The sequence below is a fragment of the Elephas maximus genome, chromosome 15 (assembly GCF_024166365.1).
Source record: "Elephas maximus indicus isolate mEleMax1 chromosome 15, mEleMax1 primary haplotype, whole genome shotgun sequence".
Classification (NCBI taxonomy): Eukaryota; Metazoa; Chordata; class Mammalia; order Proboscidea; family Elephantidae; genus Elephas; species Elephas maximus.
In genome coordinates this window covers 33117121-33136676 of record NC_064833.1, presented here as the reverse complement: position 1 = coordinate 33136676, position 19556 = coordinate 33117121, and the positions used below count along the sequence as shown (strand labels likewise).

General features: G+C 37.6%; 1 protein-coding gene across 1 annotated transcript in view; it reads left to right on the top strand.

Moving 5' to 3' along the window:
• TRHR (thyrotropin releasing hormone receptor) overlaps window positions 1-2668 on the top strand; it is a 34269-nt gene extending 31601 nt beyond the window's left edge. Inside the window, exon 3 of the mRNA XM_049854582.1 lies at window positions 2138-2668. Coding sequence (XP_049710539.1) covers window positions 2138-2545 — 408 coding nt within the window. The 3' untranslated portion in view covers window positions 2546-2668. The remainder of the gene's footprint in view (window positions 1-2137) is intronic.
• The last annotated feature ends 16888 nt before the right edge of the window (window positions 2669-19556 follow it).

The following is a 19556-nucleotide window of genomic DNA, read 5'->3' as shown; positions in this document are numbered from 1 at the left end:
GAATCAGAGGACTGGGAGTGCTAGGGAGAAAAAGCAGGCATATTAACATAGGTGACCAAAATGGATTTGATCACCAGGATTAAGTACAAGGCTGGGACTAGTAGATACTAATGATAAAGCAGGTGTGTAAATGCAGAATCTTTATTTTTACACTAGAGAACTTTTAAAAGCCCTCTGTAAGGACAGGATGATCTTTCTTCTGTGGGCTTGAATGAAACAGCTGGGAAGTTAGGATGCATGAAGAAGGAAGAGTTAGTTCATTCTATTTTGAGTACTTTTCAAGTTCAGAACATTTTGCAAATCTAAACTAAAGAAGTTGAAATTCATCAAACTCTGTAAAGAATGGAGATAACCGAAAACTTCAAAAATGTATGAAGTGTTGCTCTTGAAGAAAAGCAATCGGTTATTATCTCTCCACCTAGACAATCCCTGCTATAACTTGAATACATCTTTCTCATATAGTTGAAATATTGTGATCTCTTTGTATTGCCACTAATAAAACGGTAATATTTCCATTGTATTTTAAAATCTCAAAGCCCTACCACATTCATTATTTGATTCAATTTTCTCAATAACCCTATGAAGTAATGAGACAATATGACTGGGCAGATTTTCGGATGTGAAAATGGAGATATAGCTGAGATTGAATTCCTTCACTAAGGTCTTAAAGCCAATTATGGAGTCAAACCCAGGTGACTTGAGTCCAGGTCAATCCCCAGCACCACACTGAGAATTTAGGTGGGAGTAGAACCTACTTACATGTGACCCTGAGAAATTATCTTAACTATCCCAATAGCTCATCTGTAGAATGGATCCAATATAGACTCCCTAATCAAATAAGGCAATATAATAGTTAAAAAAGATGAAGTTTGATAATCTTGTCCCTGGACAATCTTAGGTATTAACCTCATCCAACCTGTCTTCCTACCTCTTGTACATTGCTTCCAGTCAGTAGTGGGAACAACCGTGGGTAAAAATTCAAGGTTGGTTTTCTCTCTCCTCTGCCTCCCTTTACTCAGAAACAACGTTGTGCAATGGGAGGAGCAAAATCTTTGGATTCAGGCCAATTTAGACTCCAATCTCAGCTAGAATATTCTACAACTCCTGGCAAAGTGCTTACCTGCATCTGTGTTTGAGTTTTCTAGATTGTAAAATAGAGGTTATAATACCTATTTTGTAGGGTTTTAAGCTGCTTAAACACATGTAAAACACATGATACATATAGTGTCTGCTACATAGTAAATATTCAATAACTACTAGTTTTTTTTTTGTTTGAGATGCTCTTTTTTGACCATTATCTTGTCTCATTTGATTAAAAAAAAAGATTAGGGTGTCAATATTGGATATCCACTCTAAAAACCAAAAAACCCATTGCTGCCAAGTTGATTCTGATTCATAGCGACCCTGTAGGACAGAGTAGAACTGCCGCATAGAGTTTCCAAGGGAAGCCTGGCGGATTTGAACTGTTAATCTTTTGGTTAGCAGCCATAGCTCTTAACCGCTAAGCCACCAGTGTTTCTGGTTCCACTCTACACACGAGCTCTTGGGATGGTTAAGATAATTTCTCAGGGCCACATGTAAGGTAAGTGAAGATGGAATTAGATCCTAGGTCTCCTAATGCTTGTTGCAGAAACTTTGGGTGCCATGTCTCACATCTTCTTAGCACAACTCTGATTTTAAGCATAGCTGTGTAGACAGTTCCTGGATACAGATAATACCCTACTCAGACATCTAATTCCCCCTTTTGTCTCTCCTCTTTTCTGCCTTGGGGTTCTCGATTAAAGCCCTCAGGAGTTTTGAGGCAGGAGCATCCTGAAAATGTGGGGGTGTTAAGGCCCCTGAAAGCACTCCCCTCACAAGTAGGAGATGGTAACTGATGAATAAATGGCTCAGCCCCTCTGCCTTCAGACAGACAATTCTGAAGTGCATTCCTTGAGCTCCAGTTGCCCATAGTCATAGCCATCTCAATAACATACACTGTTTTTGCTCTTTCTCCTCTGTCTCACTCTCTCTACACCCGAAGAAACTACCCACATTAAGCCCTTGTCTCAAACTACACCTTGGGAACTAGAGGTTTGGAGGATTGTGTTTTGTTTTCATTTGTGTTTTCACTGCATTTCTCTCTGTTTCTCCGTAGGTCACCAAGATGCTGGCAGTGGTTGTAATACTGTTTGCCCTTTTATGGATGCCCTACAGGACTCTTGTGGTTGTCAACTCCTTTCTCTCAAGTCCTTTCGAAGAAAATTGGTTCTTGCTCTTTTGCAGAATTTGCATTTACCTCAACAGTGCTATCAACCCTGTGATTTACAATCTCATGTCCCAGAAATTCCGCGCAGCCTTCAGAAAGCTCTGCAAATGCAAACAGAAGCCTACAGAGAAACCTGCTAACTACAGTGTGGCCCTAAATTACAGTGTCATCAAAGAGTCAGATCATTTTAGCACAGAGCTTGACGACATCACTGTCACTAACACTTACTTGTCTGCCACAAAAGTGTCTTTTGATGACACCTGCTCGGCTTCTGAGGTAACCTTTAGTCAAAGTTGATTTACGAATTAGAAGAAAATGGACCACAAAGTAAATGAGAATTTGTGCAGTTATCTATCAACAAAAGAGAGGAAATGGCCAAAAGTTATATGTGAAGGCAGAGCAGATACAGTCTTTGCCAATGTCCTAATGAATCCTGGCCCTAATTACTGTAACCCACCAGGCTGAATTGCAGTACTAGCCTCCAAAAAGTGGATCAGATCTGGGAAAGGGCCTGACTGTGAAAAATGAAAGTTAAGCCCTTTCCAGTTAAAGGAATTCACAATATTTTCAGGGCTATAGTTTATATCAAATCTAAATATAATCTTGCATAATTTATAATAACTATCAAGTATGATTTCTCAGTTCTCCCCTCAAAAATTAGCTATACATTTGATAATTGGACAACATGCAGATTTTTCAAATGCTTGCATTTAGTATTTCATTTTAACAAAGTATGATGCTATTTCATGAATATCTGAGAAAATGGGGGAAAATAGAGAAAACATTTTTTTGCTGAGTAAAAATGAGTTTTCAGGGAAAGATGTTTATTGTATTAAAAACAAAAAAAGGCAAATATCATAATGTTTATTTATAAAAGTATGAGATGATTTTTGTATCTTACTAAGCAGATGGTTATCATTCAACTTTAATGAAAAATAAATCTCAAAGCTATCCAAAATTACAATTAGATTTGATTTTGAGATAAATCCAATTTTTATCAACTCTTTGAGCCTCCTAAGTAATGGGTGGGGTGGTAGAAATAAGATTAAATAACTAAAAAATACAAACTATCATACAATTAAATTGAAAAGTATAGCCAAGACATGACTAAATATTTAAACGAAGGTTTTACTTTCTCTCTAAAACTTTTAAGGAAGAAAATCCTTTCTGAACATTCTTGTGTATAAACTACTGAGCCTTGTCAAGTGAATCTTTCTACCAAGTCTAGCTGACAAGTCTGAAACATTCTTTAAACCTTAGTTATATTATAAGTCAGCCAAAGTCTGGCTGATACACTTCCAGATGTGGACCTCCCACTGAGCATTGTAGTTTATGGATTTTACCTTGTTTGCAATTGTCTTTCCTTCTTGCCTTGCTTGTCATTTGTAGGTTCTCTTCCCCCCACCTATTTTGTTTTCAGTTGTGAAATCAAAGCAATGCAGAATTTCTGCTGGCTTCAAAAAAAAAAAAAAATTTTTTTTTTTTATTTTCAATAGAATTAAAACCAGTTACATCTTATCAGTATTTCTTCTTTGTAGTTATGACTTAGACCTGATATTCCAGAGGTGTGAATGTAAATCTGCCCAGGACATTGTATCAGGTCCTGCTTTAATCCCTTTTAACAGACTCACCTGCTGAGACTGGCCAGTGAGCATCTCTGAGTATATTCATTGTCTTAGATGATAAGTCTGTAATTGTTGATCTTTAATCACTGGGCCAAAAAGCACAGCATTTTCTCTCTCCAGCCTATATCCCTATGTTGTAGATTTTTCTGGAACCTAATTGCTGATAATAGCTACCCCTCCCCATCTTCTTAATGAAGAATACATCATTCTATTTTCGAAGGTTCTGTATCAAGACAGTTACTTCAGGGAGACTCTGCCATCCAGAACTTCACACCAGAATATGGTGTGAAGACATTCTTATCCTGTCACCGTATCAGTAAACAAATGAAACAAATATTATAGGAAATACTCTAAAAGCCTATCTGCATGACACTAAGCAATCTGTTTTAACTGACTTTTCTTCCTGGATTTAACATTAATCTTGGAGTCATGTAGAGAGAACATCAGAGTGAACCAACCCCAAATCACACAAGCACATACGAACAATGTGCCAAACGAATTGCCATCTAGTTGACTTCGACTCATGGTGACTCCATGTGTGTGAGAGTAGAACTGTGATCCACAGGGTTTTCGATGGCTGATTTTTCAGAAGTAGACCCCTAGTCCTTTCTTCCAAGGGACTTATGGGTGGATTTGAACCTCTAGCCTTTCAGTGAGTAGCTGATCACATTAACCATTTGTACCACCCACGTACTCCAAACCCAACACACATGTGCCAAATTACTTAAAACGGGTTGGGCTGTGTTAGATTTTTTTCATTAGGAAAAGGAACCAATGTCACTGAGCACCTGTTATGTCCCAGGCATACTGTAGGGACTTAATCAGCATTCTCTTCATCACAGTTTCATTACAGCTGTGATTTCTCTGTTGCTAAGACCAGAGATACAGGATCAATGCTGCTTCCCTTAGTGTAAGCTACTAAGGAGAGAGAATGGAGAAAAGACTTCTTGTTTCTTTTTATTTTTTCTTTATGCCAGCATACCAATTAACATTCCTTTGACCTGATGACCAAATTAATAGAAAATATACGTTGCATAGCGAGGGTACCTGATGCTGAAAAAAAAATTACAATTTTTACATAATATACATAAAACAGAAATCCTGGTGGCATAGTGATTAAGAGCCACGGCAGTTCGACTCTACCAGGCACTCCTTCTAAACCCTGCGGGGCAGTTCTAATCTGTCCTTTAGGGTCACTGTGAGTCAGAATCAGCTCGACAGCAACAAGTTTGGTTTTTTAGTTTTTTTATATATAAAGCAAAATATACTCTTCCCATCTTTGGAAATTTAATATGTGGGCTCAGCTTTTTCATTTTAATTTTTAAAATGTTATTTGCTAATAATCTGTTGGTTTTGAACCACCTGGGAAATGTGGAAGAACACAGTTCATACTGTTTCAATTCTAAAGCAAATGCCACTGTAAAATTAAATGTTCCCATGAAACGTCCAATAGACATTTGGATTTACACAGAAGAGATAACTTTTTAAAGTATTCTTAATCACACTGTGCTAAATCAGAAAATATTCCCATAAATAATCAAAACTTAATATACTAGCAAATGGAAAATAAAGAGCTAGATTAAACAATTGCTGATGGAGCAAGGTGATGTTATTAAGGGCTTCTTTTAATAAAATTCCTTGAGTTGTTTTATTACTTCCAGTTTCATTAATTGCTGAGTGTCTTCAGTTAGATCTTGCACCTGAGGTAATTAGGTAAAAGGGCACAGATCATGAATAAAACAAGCAAACATAAAGTCACCCTTAAGACTTCATTAGGATCCTGAGTATATTCCTAGAGCAAAACTTCCAAAGCAAATATTCTAAATGCTGAAGAGAAATGGAGAAAGTGCAAAACTCAATAATCATCCTTAGTCAGTAAAAATGCACAGTGCTGTACACCTTGACAATATGCCAGATCAAATGGCAAGTTTGAGAAACAACTGATAAATTCAAAGGAAAAAACTGGAGCCCTCAAACTTAAGTTTAGTAGAACTAAGTTTTAAATGGATGCTAGCATGTTTTTTTTTTTCATTTCCAGAAAAATGTATTGGAATAATAAGGGTACTATGTCTTAGCAAGAGCACTGGTGGCACAGGAGTTAAGAGCTTGGCTGTTATCCAGAAGACCAGCAATTCAAATCCACTAGCCACTCCTATTCTGTCCTATAGGGTCGCTATGAGTCCGAATCGATTCAATGACAACCAGTTTGGTTTTTTGGGGGTATGTATTAGCAAAGTCGGGTTCACAAAGTTTTGGTCTGTTCTTAAAGAACAAAAAGTTATATCATTCTAAACTATGCTAAACCTGTAGACATGATAGAGAGGAAATATTAAACTTTTGGAGGAAAACAAAATCTTAAAAGGTTAATAGGAGATTTTAATGGCTTATCCAAGTTTCTGGGAACTCTGCAAGTATTATATTCAACATTAGTTTTGCCTCTCCATTGCAACTCACAAAGGGGTTGGCATATTTTTATTTGAACCAAGGAAACTAGATGTGAATGAGAGCAACTAGTTTGTCCCAAGTTCAAAGAAAAATTTTTTCAAATATTTGGAATCACTAGTTGTCCTAAGAGGAAGCAAACATGAAAATATCTAGCAGTTTGTTTTCCATTTAGCTCTCTTCAATAAATAGCCATAAAAACCAAGATTTGGCTGAGTGTTTGTAAGTTTTCAGAGTAATACATACAAAGAAATCTAACTGAGCTCTGTAGTGATAAATATTTTTTTTTCTCTCCTGCCCCTCCCCCCCCCCCAAACTTTCATCTTTCCGCAAGCATCGTTTTCCTCAGAGCAGGAAGATTCCTCTAACATCATTCAAGACTGAAACTGAACATGAAATATCTCAAGTAAAAGTGTAAATGTTCTTTCTAGTGTATTTATATACAAGAATATATGTTGTTCAGGACATGTTTATGTTTTCATAAGATCATTTTCAGATTACGGAAAAATGATTCTACTAAGATTTCTGTTTAACTCATGTCCCCATTACATGGTTTAAGAATCCTGTGTGGGGTTGAACTGCTAAGTGTGGCTTTTTCCTCAGAGAAGAATCTGTTTGACATTTCAAAGTTTTCAGGCAGAAACCTATAAAAGAGCACCTAATATGTGCAAAACTGCTGCAGAAATATGTTCAAGAAAACAAAAGGCTCTTCCTACTCTTAAGGAGCTCACAATCCAATGAGAAAAACAAGACAATGGCCTCAAGTTGTAACTGTTCAATAATATTAAGAATATGAATTAGAGATGTCAAAACTATGTTTTACAGATGCAATTGTTAAGAGTCTATTTGGAAATATTTTAATATGATTTTTAATATAAAGATAATTTACATATAGTGATTTCTGTTTTCATGCACCATGATTAGAAGTAGTGATTGATTTAATTCTTAACTGATTACAAAGAAAAAAGGGTTAGGATAAGACTCGGTAATATTTTTATTCATCTGTTTGGTCTATATAATCTCAAGTCACTTAGCAGCAAACCCCATTTATGAGAGTTGCACATATGAGAATGGGTTTCTTGCTAAGACGCTTAGCACCAAACGGACTATGCTGACATAAACTAATCTATACAGCTCAGTTTTAATATTTAAATGATGTGTTTGGAAAAGAGTGATCAGAAATGTTTGTATGCAAAGTTGTCATACCCTTTTACATTCTTCTACATCAAGCACGTTCATGGTAAATCTGGTAGAAGGTGATTGATTAACATTTTGGAAATTTCATCTGGAAAAATGAAACAAAAGGGCTAGACGGAATACTACAATTGGTACAGCACATTGCCAGAACTATCAAATCTAGGTCTAGCAAGAAAAGAAAAGAATTTTATTGCTAACAAACAGCAAATTCATGTAATGATTGCCTGTATGACCTCATGGAGGAAGATCTGGTCAAGCCTCAACTGCAATAATGAAAATGAAATCACTTTGAAAACTGTAAAAGTTAAAAGGATGAGGTGATCAATGAAGTTAGCCAGATAGCCTGCAGCTGATCTGAGACTTGAAGCAACAACCCAAAATTGACTACTTCTTTCCTCCCAGAAGCAATGAACTGAATTCTTGTGCTTGTGGGTGGCTGTTCCTTGACTTGCAAAAACAGAATCTATGAGCTTTCTCAAGAATCTTGCAAGATTGATATTGAGAAAGATGGAGCCTTTCCAGATAAGAAAAGCAAATACAACATGGAATAGAATTAGACCCCAGTGAATCAGAGGTCTGAATTCAAAAGTCAAACGGACATTCTCTTAAGTGGTACAGAATGCCCCAGTAAGGAGGCCAAATACTTTGCTACCTAACTGAGAAGAATAAACCATTCCCACTTTGGTTTACATTGAGAATTATCAGGCAGTTTATCTTAAAATACATTTCTTTGGCCCTGCAAGAGATTTTCATTTATTAGGTGATTTTGAGGCCTGTCGTCCTCTTACTGTACCTTGAAAATCCTAAGTCCTAGTCCTCCACACAGAGCCTTCAAGGCTTTTATTTATCATGTAATTCTTAATAAGCAACTAAATGGAATAGTCTTTGAAGGTACGATTAGTAGATACTTATACTCTGTAAATCACCTAAATGTGAGTGGTGTCCCTAATTGTCTGATAAAGGAATGAATAAATCAATAAATACCAAACTAAGGATTGCATTCTAAAATCATCTGGTAATGCCCAATTTGCCGGTAGATTTATCTTCACAAAAATATATCTAGTTTTGTTGTGTTGCCCTTATGTATTTTTTAGACAGTTCTCCTGGCTCATTGAATAGCACTGCATTAAGTGTGCTGGGTGATGGTCGGAACAATCTCTTACATACATATCATCCTTAATTTTTATAACACTTTAACATCTATCACCTAATTTAATAATGAGAAATAAAGAAAACTAAAACATTGTCTCTGCCCTTGAGGAGATTACAATTTGGTGACAATACAACATATAAGAAAAGCAGAGTACATGATTGGAAACCAAATTATGTGACTTCAGACCACAGAGAGCTCTTCAAAGGAGAGGGGGTGTCAGTGGTGTCTGAAGTTGTTAACAAGGGCTTGTAAGAGAAGGTAAGTCTTCCTTGAAGGATAGATTTGATTTAGACTGAGAGTTAAAAAATAGACAATCTGTGGGGAAAAATAAGATGAGCAAGAGGAGGAGGACACAAACAAACCTTAGGGCAAGGCTCTGGACATTAAGCATATGTGTCTAGAACAGGTCCGATCCACCAGGGATTAATTAAGGAAGATAGCGAGTTCTTTAATATTTGCTGCCGCCAATAAAGCTCCAAGTAAAGGAGGTCAAGGGCCCACTTGTACTTATATTTGGTGAGGAAATAATCACCCATACACAATATAAAGCAGAAACATATATATGTCAGCTATGCTTATTTTCTAAACTTTGTGAATTTCATTTATTATCTATAGAAAATACAGTACTTTATTTGCCTTGTAAGTGTTAGAATTCTAAAAGTATTCTTATAGTTTTAATTTTCTGAGTGAAATATATAAGAATATATATTTCAATACTATATTGTCATTATATATTAAACACTATTTTTCCGTGTGTATATATATATTTCATGGACCCTTAAGAAATCCAGATTTATCTAATTATGCTAAACATAGAGGTCAGAGCTAGCTCAGGGACCTAGTCCCTTTGTGAACATAAACATCAACATTGAATATGAACTTGCCAACAGTGTAGTGGTTCGCTTCAGATTACTCGTGACAACCTTGTTAACTTGCATGTAGCTTATAAGGTGCCTCTGAATGTTTGGGCTTTTTCCACCAGTTTTAGACAGTTGTATGCTGACTCACCTCATCACTTGGGAATTAACCATTGTGTCCTTGTACGATGAAGGCTCTTTAAGAATGTGCAGTATTACGTTGTCTGCAGCGGAAACTGTGTGTCTGCCCAATATGTGTGTCGTGAACAATAAAGCATCAAACTGAAAGATCTGGCTTTTTAGCTCCCTTTTTTCTCCCAAATTATTTCATTTCCAGTATAACTGGACCCTAAACCACTCACCCAGAAGACTTCTTTTTAACCCAATGACACTGAAAGTGTGGCATGTGTACCACTGGTGGTTTTTTGAGATGATTATAATACACAGACAGATATTTTCAATTTTAATAATAAACTTAATGTGTATTGGAACAAACATGACTAGGTCATCAAATCTATTATTTCACTGATATTAATGAGTCCATTTAGTGCTGATATTAGATAAGGCAAGAAATCAGGAGGATTAAGCAAACCACTGATGTTTGGACAACACAGTTTGAAGTAGTTGTCTCAACTGTCTCTCTCTTTTCAAAAGTAGCAGAGTAAACATAAATATTTACTTGTCATGGTAAAGCAAATTGCTCTATTACTTTTGTAATTCCAAATAGTCATCAACTTCTCTGGAATCCCAGTGCCCTCGAGTCGATTCCGATTCCAACTCATAGCGACCCTATAACAGGGCAAAAACACAGAGACCTTCAGCTCTCTGTGGAAGCAGTTTTGGCTAGTCCCTGGAGCCACTGGTCTAGCAGACAGACTCCATTCGATAAAGTTCATTTTGGCATGTGAAAGGGAATGCTTAGTTGGGTAAATCTCAAGCTTTGCTCTAATGACCTCATTCTTTCACACTTGAAGAACACAAGAAATAAAGTAAAATAAAAAATACAGTTTCAAGTATTTTAGCTGTCAGTGAAAAAGAGGATTCTCTTAAATGCCTTAAGATGAAAGAAACTTTGTTAGCACTATCTGTTCCCATAAGCCCCTAAATTAATTTGGCACTAGGACAGTTTAAAAAGAAAAAATTAGCTAATGGCAAAATTTGGCAAACCCGCTTTTCAAAATGCCTAACAGTGTTCACAACTGTTGAACCATAATTCAGGTACCACAGAACTTTTTCTGCAAGAAGCTTTTTTGAATGACTCACTCTTGAGTCAGTTAGCTTCAGATTTTGTTAATACCGGTATAATCCAGAAAAGCCCCATCTTATCCCAAGCATACACACACACAAGAATGCAAACACACACACTCACACAACTCTAAAAAGTATGAAATAGGAAGTCTAAAGTCTCAAAAAATCAGAAATACTGAACCACAGCACACTCTAATGTTTTGATAAAACTTTTAAAACTGGCATAATATTTTTGCAAAGTTGTGAATAAGATACACTAATAGTTGAGAAGTATCAAGATATTTTCAGTAACCAGAGTTATTTTTCCTTCATAATTTATCCACACATTTATTCAAAGACTAAAATATATTATGTACGTACATGGAGCCCTGGTGGCACAGTGACTAAGAACCCTGCTGTTAATCAAAAGGTCAGCAGTTTCAATCCACCAGGTGCTCCTTGGAAACCGTATGGGGCAGTTCTACTCTGTCCTATACAGTTGCTATGAGTCAGAATCAACTAGACAGCAATGGGTATGTACCGCATGACTTCGATAGTTCTCAGGTACTAAGAAATGAACATTAGTTAACTCCAAGGAGTTTCTAATGCCAAGGTACCCTCATTAAAACTTCAGCATTGATATTGATAATCATGTTTCAACTTTGACTCCACACTGCAGACTTAAATGTCACATGTTTCATGCCTTCAGCTATTACGTCGGGTGACATGGTTGTGGAAATCTCCAAGTTCCAAGAAAGATTAACTTTTGAGCTGAAAAAAAATAAAACTGAAAAGTAGATGACAAGAGCAATAATCAGAATATTTGTTTACTTGTTTGTTTAGCGTCTAAATACTATTAGCTACAACTGGACAGAGGTATGCAGAAATATTTTGAGACATTATCCTAAACGTCAGATAAAGGAATTAAAACAAGAACAAGATTTAATGAAAAGTCTTCCAAAGAGCCTATTCTATGCTGGATATATTGAGGAAATGGTCCTTTCAGAGTTTAATATTGAATATTCATATGAACATTGTTATTTTACTCACAATCATTTTCTCTGGGAGGAATGCAATTGGCCAGCAGAATGAATTTAGACAGCAAAAAAAAATTAGTGGCTTTGCTTGGAACATTGAACACATTCTTCTTAATGCCAAAACATGAAGGGTGTGGAAACCTGATTTCCATAGCCAGATGGTGAGCTACAGCTTCTTTCAAATTGGGCAGCTGTTGAGTTGGTCCACACCACCTATTGATAATCTTGGCAGTACCTTATACAGTCCTTCTGCTTGCTGATCAGAAATAACAGTAGACATGATTAGTATGAGTTGTGTCATTTTTTATGCCACTTGCATGTGTTTGGGGGTTTTAGGAAAGTTAATATTGCTATGTCTTAAGACTGTCATAATATAGTCAAATAGAACAACCCCTAGAAGACTAGGAGATATCGGGACCTACTGGAGACCATTTATGATTCCAAAGAATCCTCTAAGACTGAGCAGAGTCTTTGCTGAGAGTGGTTCCTGGTACATTGTAATATTAGCAAATTAGTAAGCATTTCTCTCTTGGTTTTATGGACTTTGTCTGGAAGTGGTGGCTAACCTCTCTCTTACTCTCTTCAGTCCTGAGTTTCACTCTCCTCTTCCAAACCATCCCAAACACTTCTCATGCCTAATACACGACTCCAGAAAGTGAAACTCAAAGATGATGGTGAGGATGTCTGTTTCATACATTGCTTGGTAATAAAAATTACTGATCATTGAATGATTGTTTCCTCCTCAGATTGAGTCAAAATATGCCTGCTCCAAAACCATTGGGATAAAATGCTGCAGTTAAAAATATTCCCAGGATCTATGAGAGTCTTTAAAGTGACTGCCTTAAGGCAGCTTAAAACTGGCTTTCTCCTCTTTCTTCTCTACCATCTCTTTCTCCTCTTTAGTCTTATTTTCTTCCTATTCTTTCTCTTCCTGGTCTTTCACAGACCATTATTAAGGTCAAGGCACTAAAACATCGGGTTAATTGATAGAGAACCCTTCTACCCTCCAGAACCTTATTAGGGAATATTTCCCAGAGGGATCCTAAAAAGTGACTCATTTCACCACTGCTTTGCAATATATACATATGTGTGTGTCAGAAATATCACAATTATCAAAAACACATAAATATTAAGCTATAATTTCTGTTATACTGTTATACTGCCAATTGAAGTAAAGATCCTTATTTTATTGAAGATTAATATACATTTAAGGAAGATGGACGGATGGATGAACGGATAGATGGCTAGGTAATAGATAGATAAACAGATATAGATGACAGACAGATAGTTAAACAGACCCAGTCAGAAAAGATAGTCAGCTATTTGAATATTTAAGTAGATAAAGGATGATTTAAACACCTTCTTTAAATCCTTAAAGGGTTACTCTTGGGGCAGTTTTTCCTCCTACTGTTCTCACTGCAAGTGCACTTTCTAGAAGTCTCATCAAAATTGCCATATATTGCCCGCCCCACATCTCTCATCCTCCATTCTGACCACTTTGTTAAGAAAGGCAGCTAACTCATTTCACACATTATCCTCTGCCAACAGGCGGGTTTTGCGTTTATTGTTATCACCCCTAGGAGAATAGCACTTCCAACAAGCTTCCATTTGTGATACAATACAAAACTAATATAAAAGTCTATCTCATCAGATTTTTAGGAAAAGACATCAAGTGCAAATATGCTGAAGCAAAAGAAATGCAGCAAATAAGATGATCTTCTCTGCTAATAATTTGACATTAATTCAAAGTGCCTCAAGGCCAGCACATAATGCCTCTGTTTTAAAAAGAATTGAAATTCAGGGACTTAAAGTAGTATTTGTGCTCTCTGAAATAGAAAAAATATTGTCTGGATTCCTCTGGGCTTCACAAATGTGCACAAATAAAGTCACATTAAAGCCGTTAGCACCTAGCTTAACTGGCTGGTCAACCGACCAGCCTAACCAGAAAGCCTCTCCTTCAGTTATTTCTTATAGACCCTGAGGCTGCAGTACAGGTGCTCAGGACCTGTATTATCTTGTCCTTCAATCCCAGCTTCCTCACTGATGCAAAACCAACAAAGGGTAGCACCTCATAGCTGCCAAGACTTCCAGTTTCCACCATGATAATGCAGCTTTGCCAAAGGAAACATCTCCCACTTCAAAAGGTGCAATCATTTGAGTTGTCAGAAAGAACTTCACTTTCTGCTCCATGTAAAATGCCTCTCTCTCCCCTACTTTATGTAATCTTTTGTGATAACCTTGGTTCTATATAGCACTGGTTATGTATTGTGTGTGGAGGTAGTCTCGGTGGCGCAAGGGTGAAGCACTCAGCTGCTAACTGAAAAGTTGATGGTTTGAACCCACTCAGTGGCTCTAAGGGAGAAAGACCTGATGATCTGCTCCCATAAAGATCACAGTCTAGAAAACCTTCTGGGGCAGTTCTACTCTGCCACATTGGGTCGCTATGAGTTGGAATTAACTTAGCAACACCCAAAAATAACAACATATATGGTGTGTAGCAACGATTCTTATGAAAACGGGTTCTCACCTTCTACCTGCAAGTGTTCTCATGTTAGGAGGTCACATCTAGCCTGGGTGCAAAGCTAAAGAGAGACATCACACAGTCCTTTCTATTGCCAGCATCTCTGCTTTCACTCAATCACAAGACCTCGGCCTCCCGATTCTTCTTCTGCTTCAATATAAATCAACTCATGTATGTAGATGATGGAGGCAAGTGCCTGTCTACAGAAAATAACGCCTACTAGGGCAATTTTTTTTTTTTTTTAGGGCAATTAGTGTTAAATTGCTGAATGACCTTTCACAGTTGGCAATGGAAACTGTGATGGCCAATAGAAAATGCTCATTGGTGTACCTCCTCAAGCGAAGCCCAGGGCACACACCCCATTCTCCCCTTCAAGACCTCTGAGAGGGCACTGACTGACCAGAAGAGTGGATTGAATCCCAGTTTACATTCAGTGAAGATAACAGTTGTATTGAAAACAGATTAAACTTGAGGAACTAAGTAGATATTAGTTTACTTCGTTTTCTTCTTTCTACAACTTGAAAGGATACCAAACGCTGAAGAAAAACTCAAAGCATCCCTTGCTTACCACAAATCTGAGTTCAAATGTACCCAAACAAAAAGTAATAACACCAACTTCAGACATGATCATTTCTGGCTTCAGACTACCTCTTGGTCAGCCATAGCCTCAAGTATTCAGATGACATGAGTGAGGAGCAGAGCCAGAATAAAACACATTTGGCTGTCGTTAAACCGTAAACAACCAGCAAGGAAAAATCTGCCTAGTTTGATCAAGTGATATCTGACAAAGCTGAGATGGAATTTTAGAATCAAATAGAGAGATTTAGCCATTAAGACTCTCAAAGCAAATGTATTCAGTGGTATTTATTAAAGCTGTTTTTGAAATCTTTTGAAATCCTATAAACTGGACTAAGATCACAAAGCACTCTACCCAATATAACTAGAACTGTTGATTTTCTTTTGCGCATTTGGAGGGAATTCACAGTCTACACAGTTACTCTTAACTATCAATTCACAAAATTCAATTTTATGGTGAAAGGCTGCAGCATTTCTCTCTCCAGGTTTTAGACAACATCAAATTATTCATTCCCTCCATTCACAGTGATCTCAGGAGAGCAAGTTCTAAATCTTCACCTGCAGGTAAATAAGAAACAGAACTCTCATTAGCAAATGAAGAAAGCAAACCAGAAGCTTAATCTGGGTTTGAACATGCAAATCACAAAGCAGCAGCTCAGCCAGGCCTCTTGAACCCAATCAGACCGGAGTTAAATAACTATTCTTCAATAAATGGAATACTTGAAGCTGTTTTCCCTCTTTGCATATTAAGTTTCCTAGAGAAAGTTCCCCACCAATTAAAGGTGTTGAATTCATACAGAGTGCCTGTTACAGAGATGAAACTGCACCTAGAAATTGGGAGACACATCACAGCATCAAGTTCTGTAATTAAGAAAATTGTTTTTCTACTTTTTGATGAATACGAATAACTTGAATAAATGACTGAGAAAAATGACCCCTTTGTTACCAAGACAGCCCAATGAAGAGGAGGCATCTGGGTCTACAGGAGATCCAAGAAGGGTTAGAAAAAGACATAGAGGCAGAGACCAAAGCCTCTCACTAAAACATAGGATTCCAGATGTTTGCAAATAAAAATAGATGGTAAAAATGAATGAAAAACAATAGCAGTACTTGAAATATTAGCCCAGGTCCAAAAGAATAAAATAGAGGATCACAGCTGGGAGAAGCTAGATGAGTGTTAGATCCTATGCTCTAGAAGTGAGTTTGTCATAAGTTTTTGACCTCCTGACCTCGTGATCCTATCTTAAGTCCAAGAAAGATCAAGCTACCTCACAGTCTGTCTGCCCTACTCTGAACACTTTAAAATTCCTCCTGGGTTGTTTGTGCTTCACTAGAGAACAGTGCTAGAGTGAACTGTCACTTGTAAGAAGGTTGCAGAAGAAGGCAGAGAGGCACTGGATTGGGCTCTGAGAAAAGTCCAAGGGAATGGGGCCATGGTCAAGGGTCACCTTTGCGAAAGTCATGAGGAGACACAAGAGCCTGAGGAAGTATATTTGGGAGGCAAACGGAGTCCAAAGTGCCAGAGGCAAATGAACAATCAAGGAAGAGGATCTAGGGTCCCGTACTTTGGTAGCATTTGCACTGAAAACAGCTGTCTGAATCTTGCTCATAGTCTCTCTAGTAGACTTAGGGAAACATTCCAAAGCAGTCCCCAAATACATTACACTGATCCTGAATTTTAGTCTTTCACTTTGAAAAGTTCTTTAAAAATGCTACCAGGAACATTTTTAAACCTATGCATCTGGCGTTCTTTGTGAGAAAATATTTATGATAGTATGAAATAAGAAACAATCTAAAAGTTAAACAGTAGGGAATTAAGTAAATCCCTAAAGATTGAATACCATGGAAACATTGAAAGTCATGTTGTAGTAATACAAGTGATATAAAACAGCATCTGGGGAATGATTTGATTTTACACAGTATGTGTGAGCAATTTGAATATGTATTTTTTATGTAAATTTTTAAAATTCTTTATTTTTATGGGTGTTACGAATGGTTAAGTGCTTGACTACTAGCCGAAAAGTTGGCGGTTCGAACTCACCCAGAGCTGCCTCAGAAGACAGACCTGGTGATCTGTTTCCGAAATGTCAAAACCTTGAAAACCCTATGGGGCAGTTCTTCTCTACAGGAATGGGGTCAACAAGAGTTGGAATCAACTTGATGGCAACTAACAACAACAATCTTTATCAAACAATCACTTGGTAGTCTTTTTGGTTGTTCCAGTATAGGAAGGTAAGTACCTATTTGTTTTAGATTAATGTAAAACAAAACTTTTTGTTACTTAATCAGGTCATGGTCCAGGAAGAGCTACCTGGGAAACCAGACGACTTCTGGGAGACGAGGGAACACAGCCCCAGTGCTGTCCCCTGAGATGAAAACTTAGAAAGACCTGATGAGACATTGTGGGATTACTCCTAACAGGTTTCCTTGGCCAGAAATAGCAATGGTGCAGCTGGAATAAAATTACCTTGAGGAAAAGCTGGGCTATTTTAGGCTTTGGACCCAGGCATAAGATGAGAGCTGAGATGTGGGTAAGAACTGGTTCTGACACTGCATGTGACTTATGTTAGAAATTCTTCTGGAACCAGCGCCCTGGGGTATAAAACTTGTGTGTTGGGAACACTGAAGGGCTCAGAAAGTAGTAATCTTTGGAAAACCAAGCATGGAATTTGGCTGCGGCAGAGTCGGGAAGACTCACAACTCATCGCCTCTGTGAAGTCAGTACTGGCCAGCTCCAGTCCACACACCACTGGAGCCAGTTATGAATGACTCCACATCTGCTGCTTTTCATGACTGTTCTATTCTAAGTGTATAAAAAGCACCTACAACACTGTCTGGCTCCCAATAAGTATTCCATAAACAACAATGCTTTTCCAGTTGGGAGTGATTATTGATCACACATTTACGTGTAGTTCCTTTTCTTAGAAATAAGCAGGGTAGGAGATTTGTATTCACAGTACTGAACAAGGTATGCTTCTCAAAGCTTTGTGTCAACTTCTCCCCCAGCTCCCTGGAAAACTAGTCATTTGTGTGGATAAGGATTTTTTATGATTTATATCTCATTATTATTTAGTGTGAAAACAGTTTTGTAAATCATTACATTTATCAGGTCAAGTTTAAGTTTTGCTTGACTACAACACAGAATTTTGTGTTCTCAGTCTTCATAATTAGATGTCCTTATGTGTCAGTGGTATGGCTTCAATGGCAGTTATAGAAGCCTTGACTCATCCAGGTTTCAACAATATCGAACTGTATTATTTCACATAACAGTAAGTCCAAATGTTAGCATCAGGGTGATTTTATTCAGTGACCCAAGCCACAACATCAGTGACCCTGAGTTTTTCTTTCTGCTTTGCTGTCCAGAGTGTTGGCCTTAATATGATGCCTCCCAGTAGCAACTGGGGAAACATGGCCTCTTGTTCACATCTAGAGGAAGGGAGAGAGAAACCACTGCCCCTAGGATGGAATATAAGCACTTCACTTCACTCTGATTGAGCCAGCTAAATTCACACACCCATGTCTGCATCAATAACGGTTGCCAAGAGAATACCAAGTGCTGATTCCTTTAAGCTAATCATTATTCACTCTTGGTGCTAGGGCTTCTGTCAGTTTCTTCTCAATCAAGTAGACTGTGTGGTGCAGGTATGGGTACCTAAATGAACTCAGGATTCTGGTAGGAAGGAGGAAGGGGCAATGAAGTCAGGTAGCTAGTCACGCATCTTTGGCTTAATAGACACATGAAAAGATTATTTTTCTGAGGAAGTGAGTATAGAAGAGAGACAAGCTTTAAGCCAAAAATCACCTGGGAGTACCCTATACACTTAGTAAACCACAGGAACACCTCCATATTTTCAGCAACTTATGAGAGCAACTTGCTAAAAATCTAAAAATATTTCTGTCGTCAGTATTCAAGTAGAATGAAATGAAAAATGCTTATGCTCTAAGATCACAAATTACTTAATATCAGTAGTGTTGAACCAGGAGTCACACTCCTGCTAAATTCAAAATACCACACTGATGTTGTCAGGAGGAATCAGTCCCTGGAGAAGGACATCATCCTTGACAACTTCAATCTTTTCTCCGTTTATCATGAATGTGGTTTATTGGTCCAGTAGTAAGGATTTTTGTTTCCTTTATGTTGAGATGTAATCCATACTGAAGGCCGTAGTATTTGATCTTCATCAGTAAGTGCTTCAAATCCTCTTCACTTTCAGCAAGCAAGGTTGTGTCATCTGCATAACGCAGGTTGTTAATGAACCTTCCTCCAATCCTAGTGCCCTATTCTTCTCTATATAGTCCAGCTTCTCGAATTATTTGCTCAGCATACAGATTGATTAAAAAAATTTTTTTAGGTATGGTGAAAGGATACAACCCTCATACACACCTTTCCTGACTTTAAACCAATCAGTATCCCCTTGTTCTGCCCTGAAAACTGCCTCTTGATCTATGTGCAGGTTCCTCACGAGGACAATTAAGTGTTCTGGAATTCCCATTCTTCTCAATATTATCCATAATTTTTTATGAGCTACACAGTCGAATGCCTTTGCATAGTCAATAAAATACAGGTAAACATCCTTCTGGTATTCTCTGCTTTCAGCCAGGATCCATCTGACATCAGCAATGATATCCCTGGTTCCATGTCCTCTTCTGAAACTGGTCTGAATTTCTGGCAG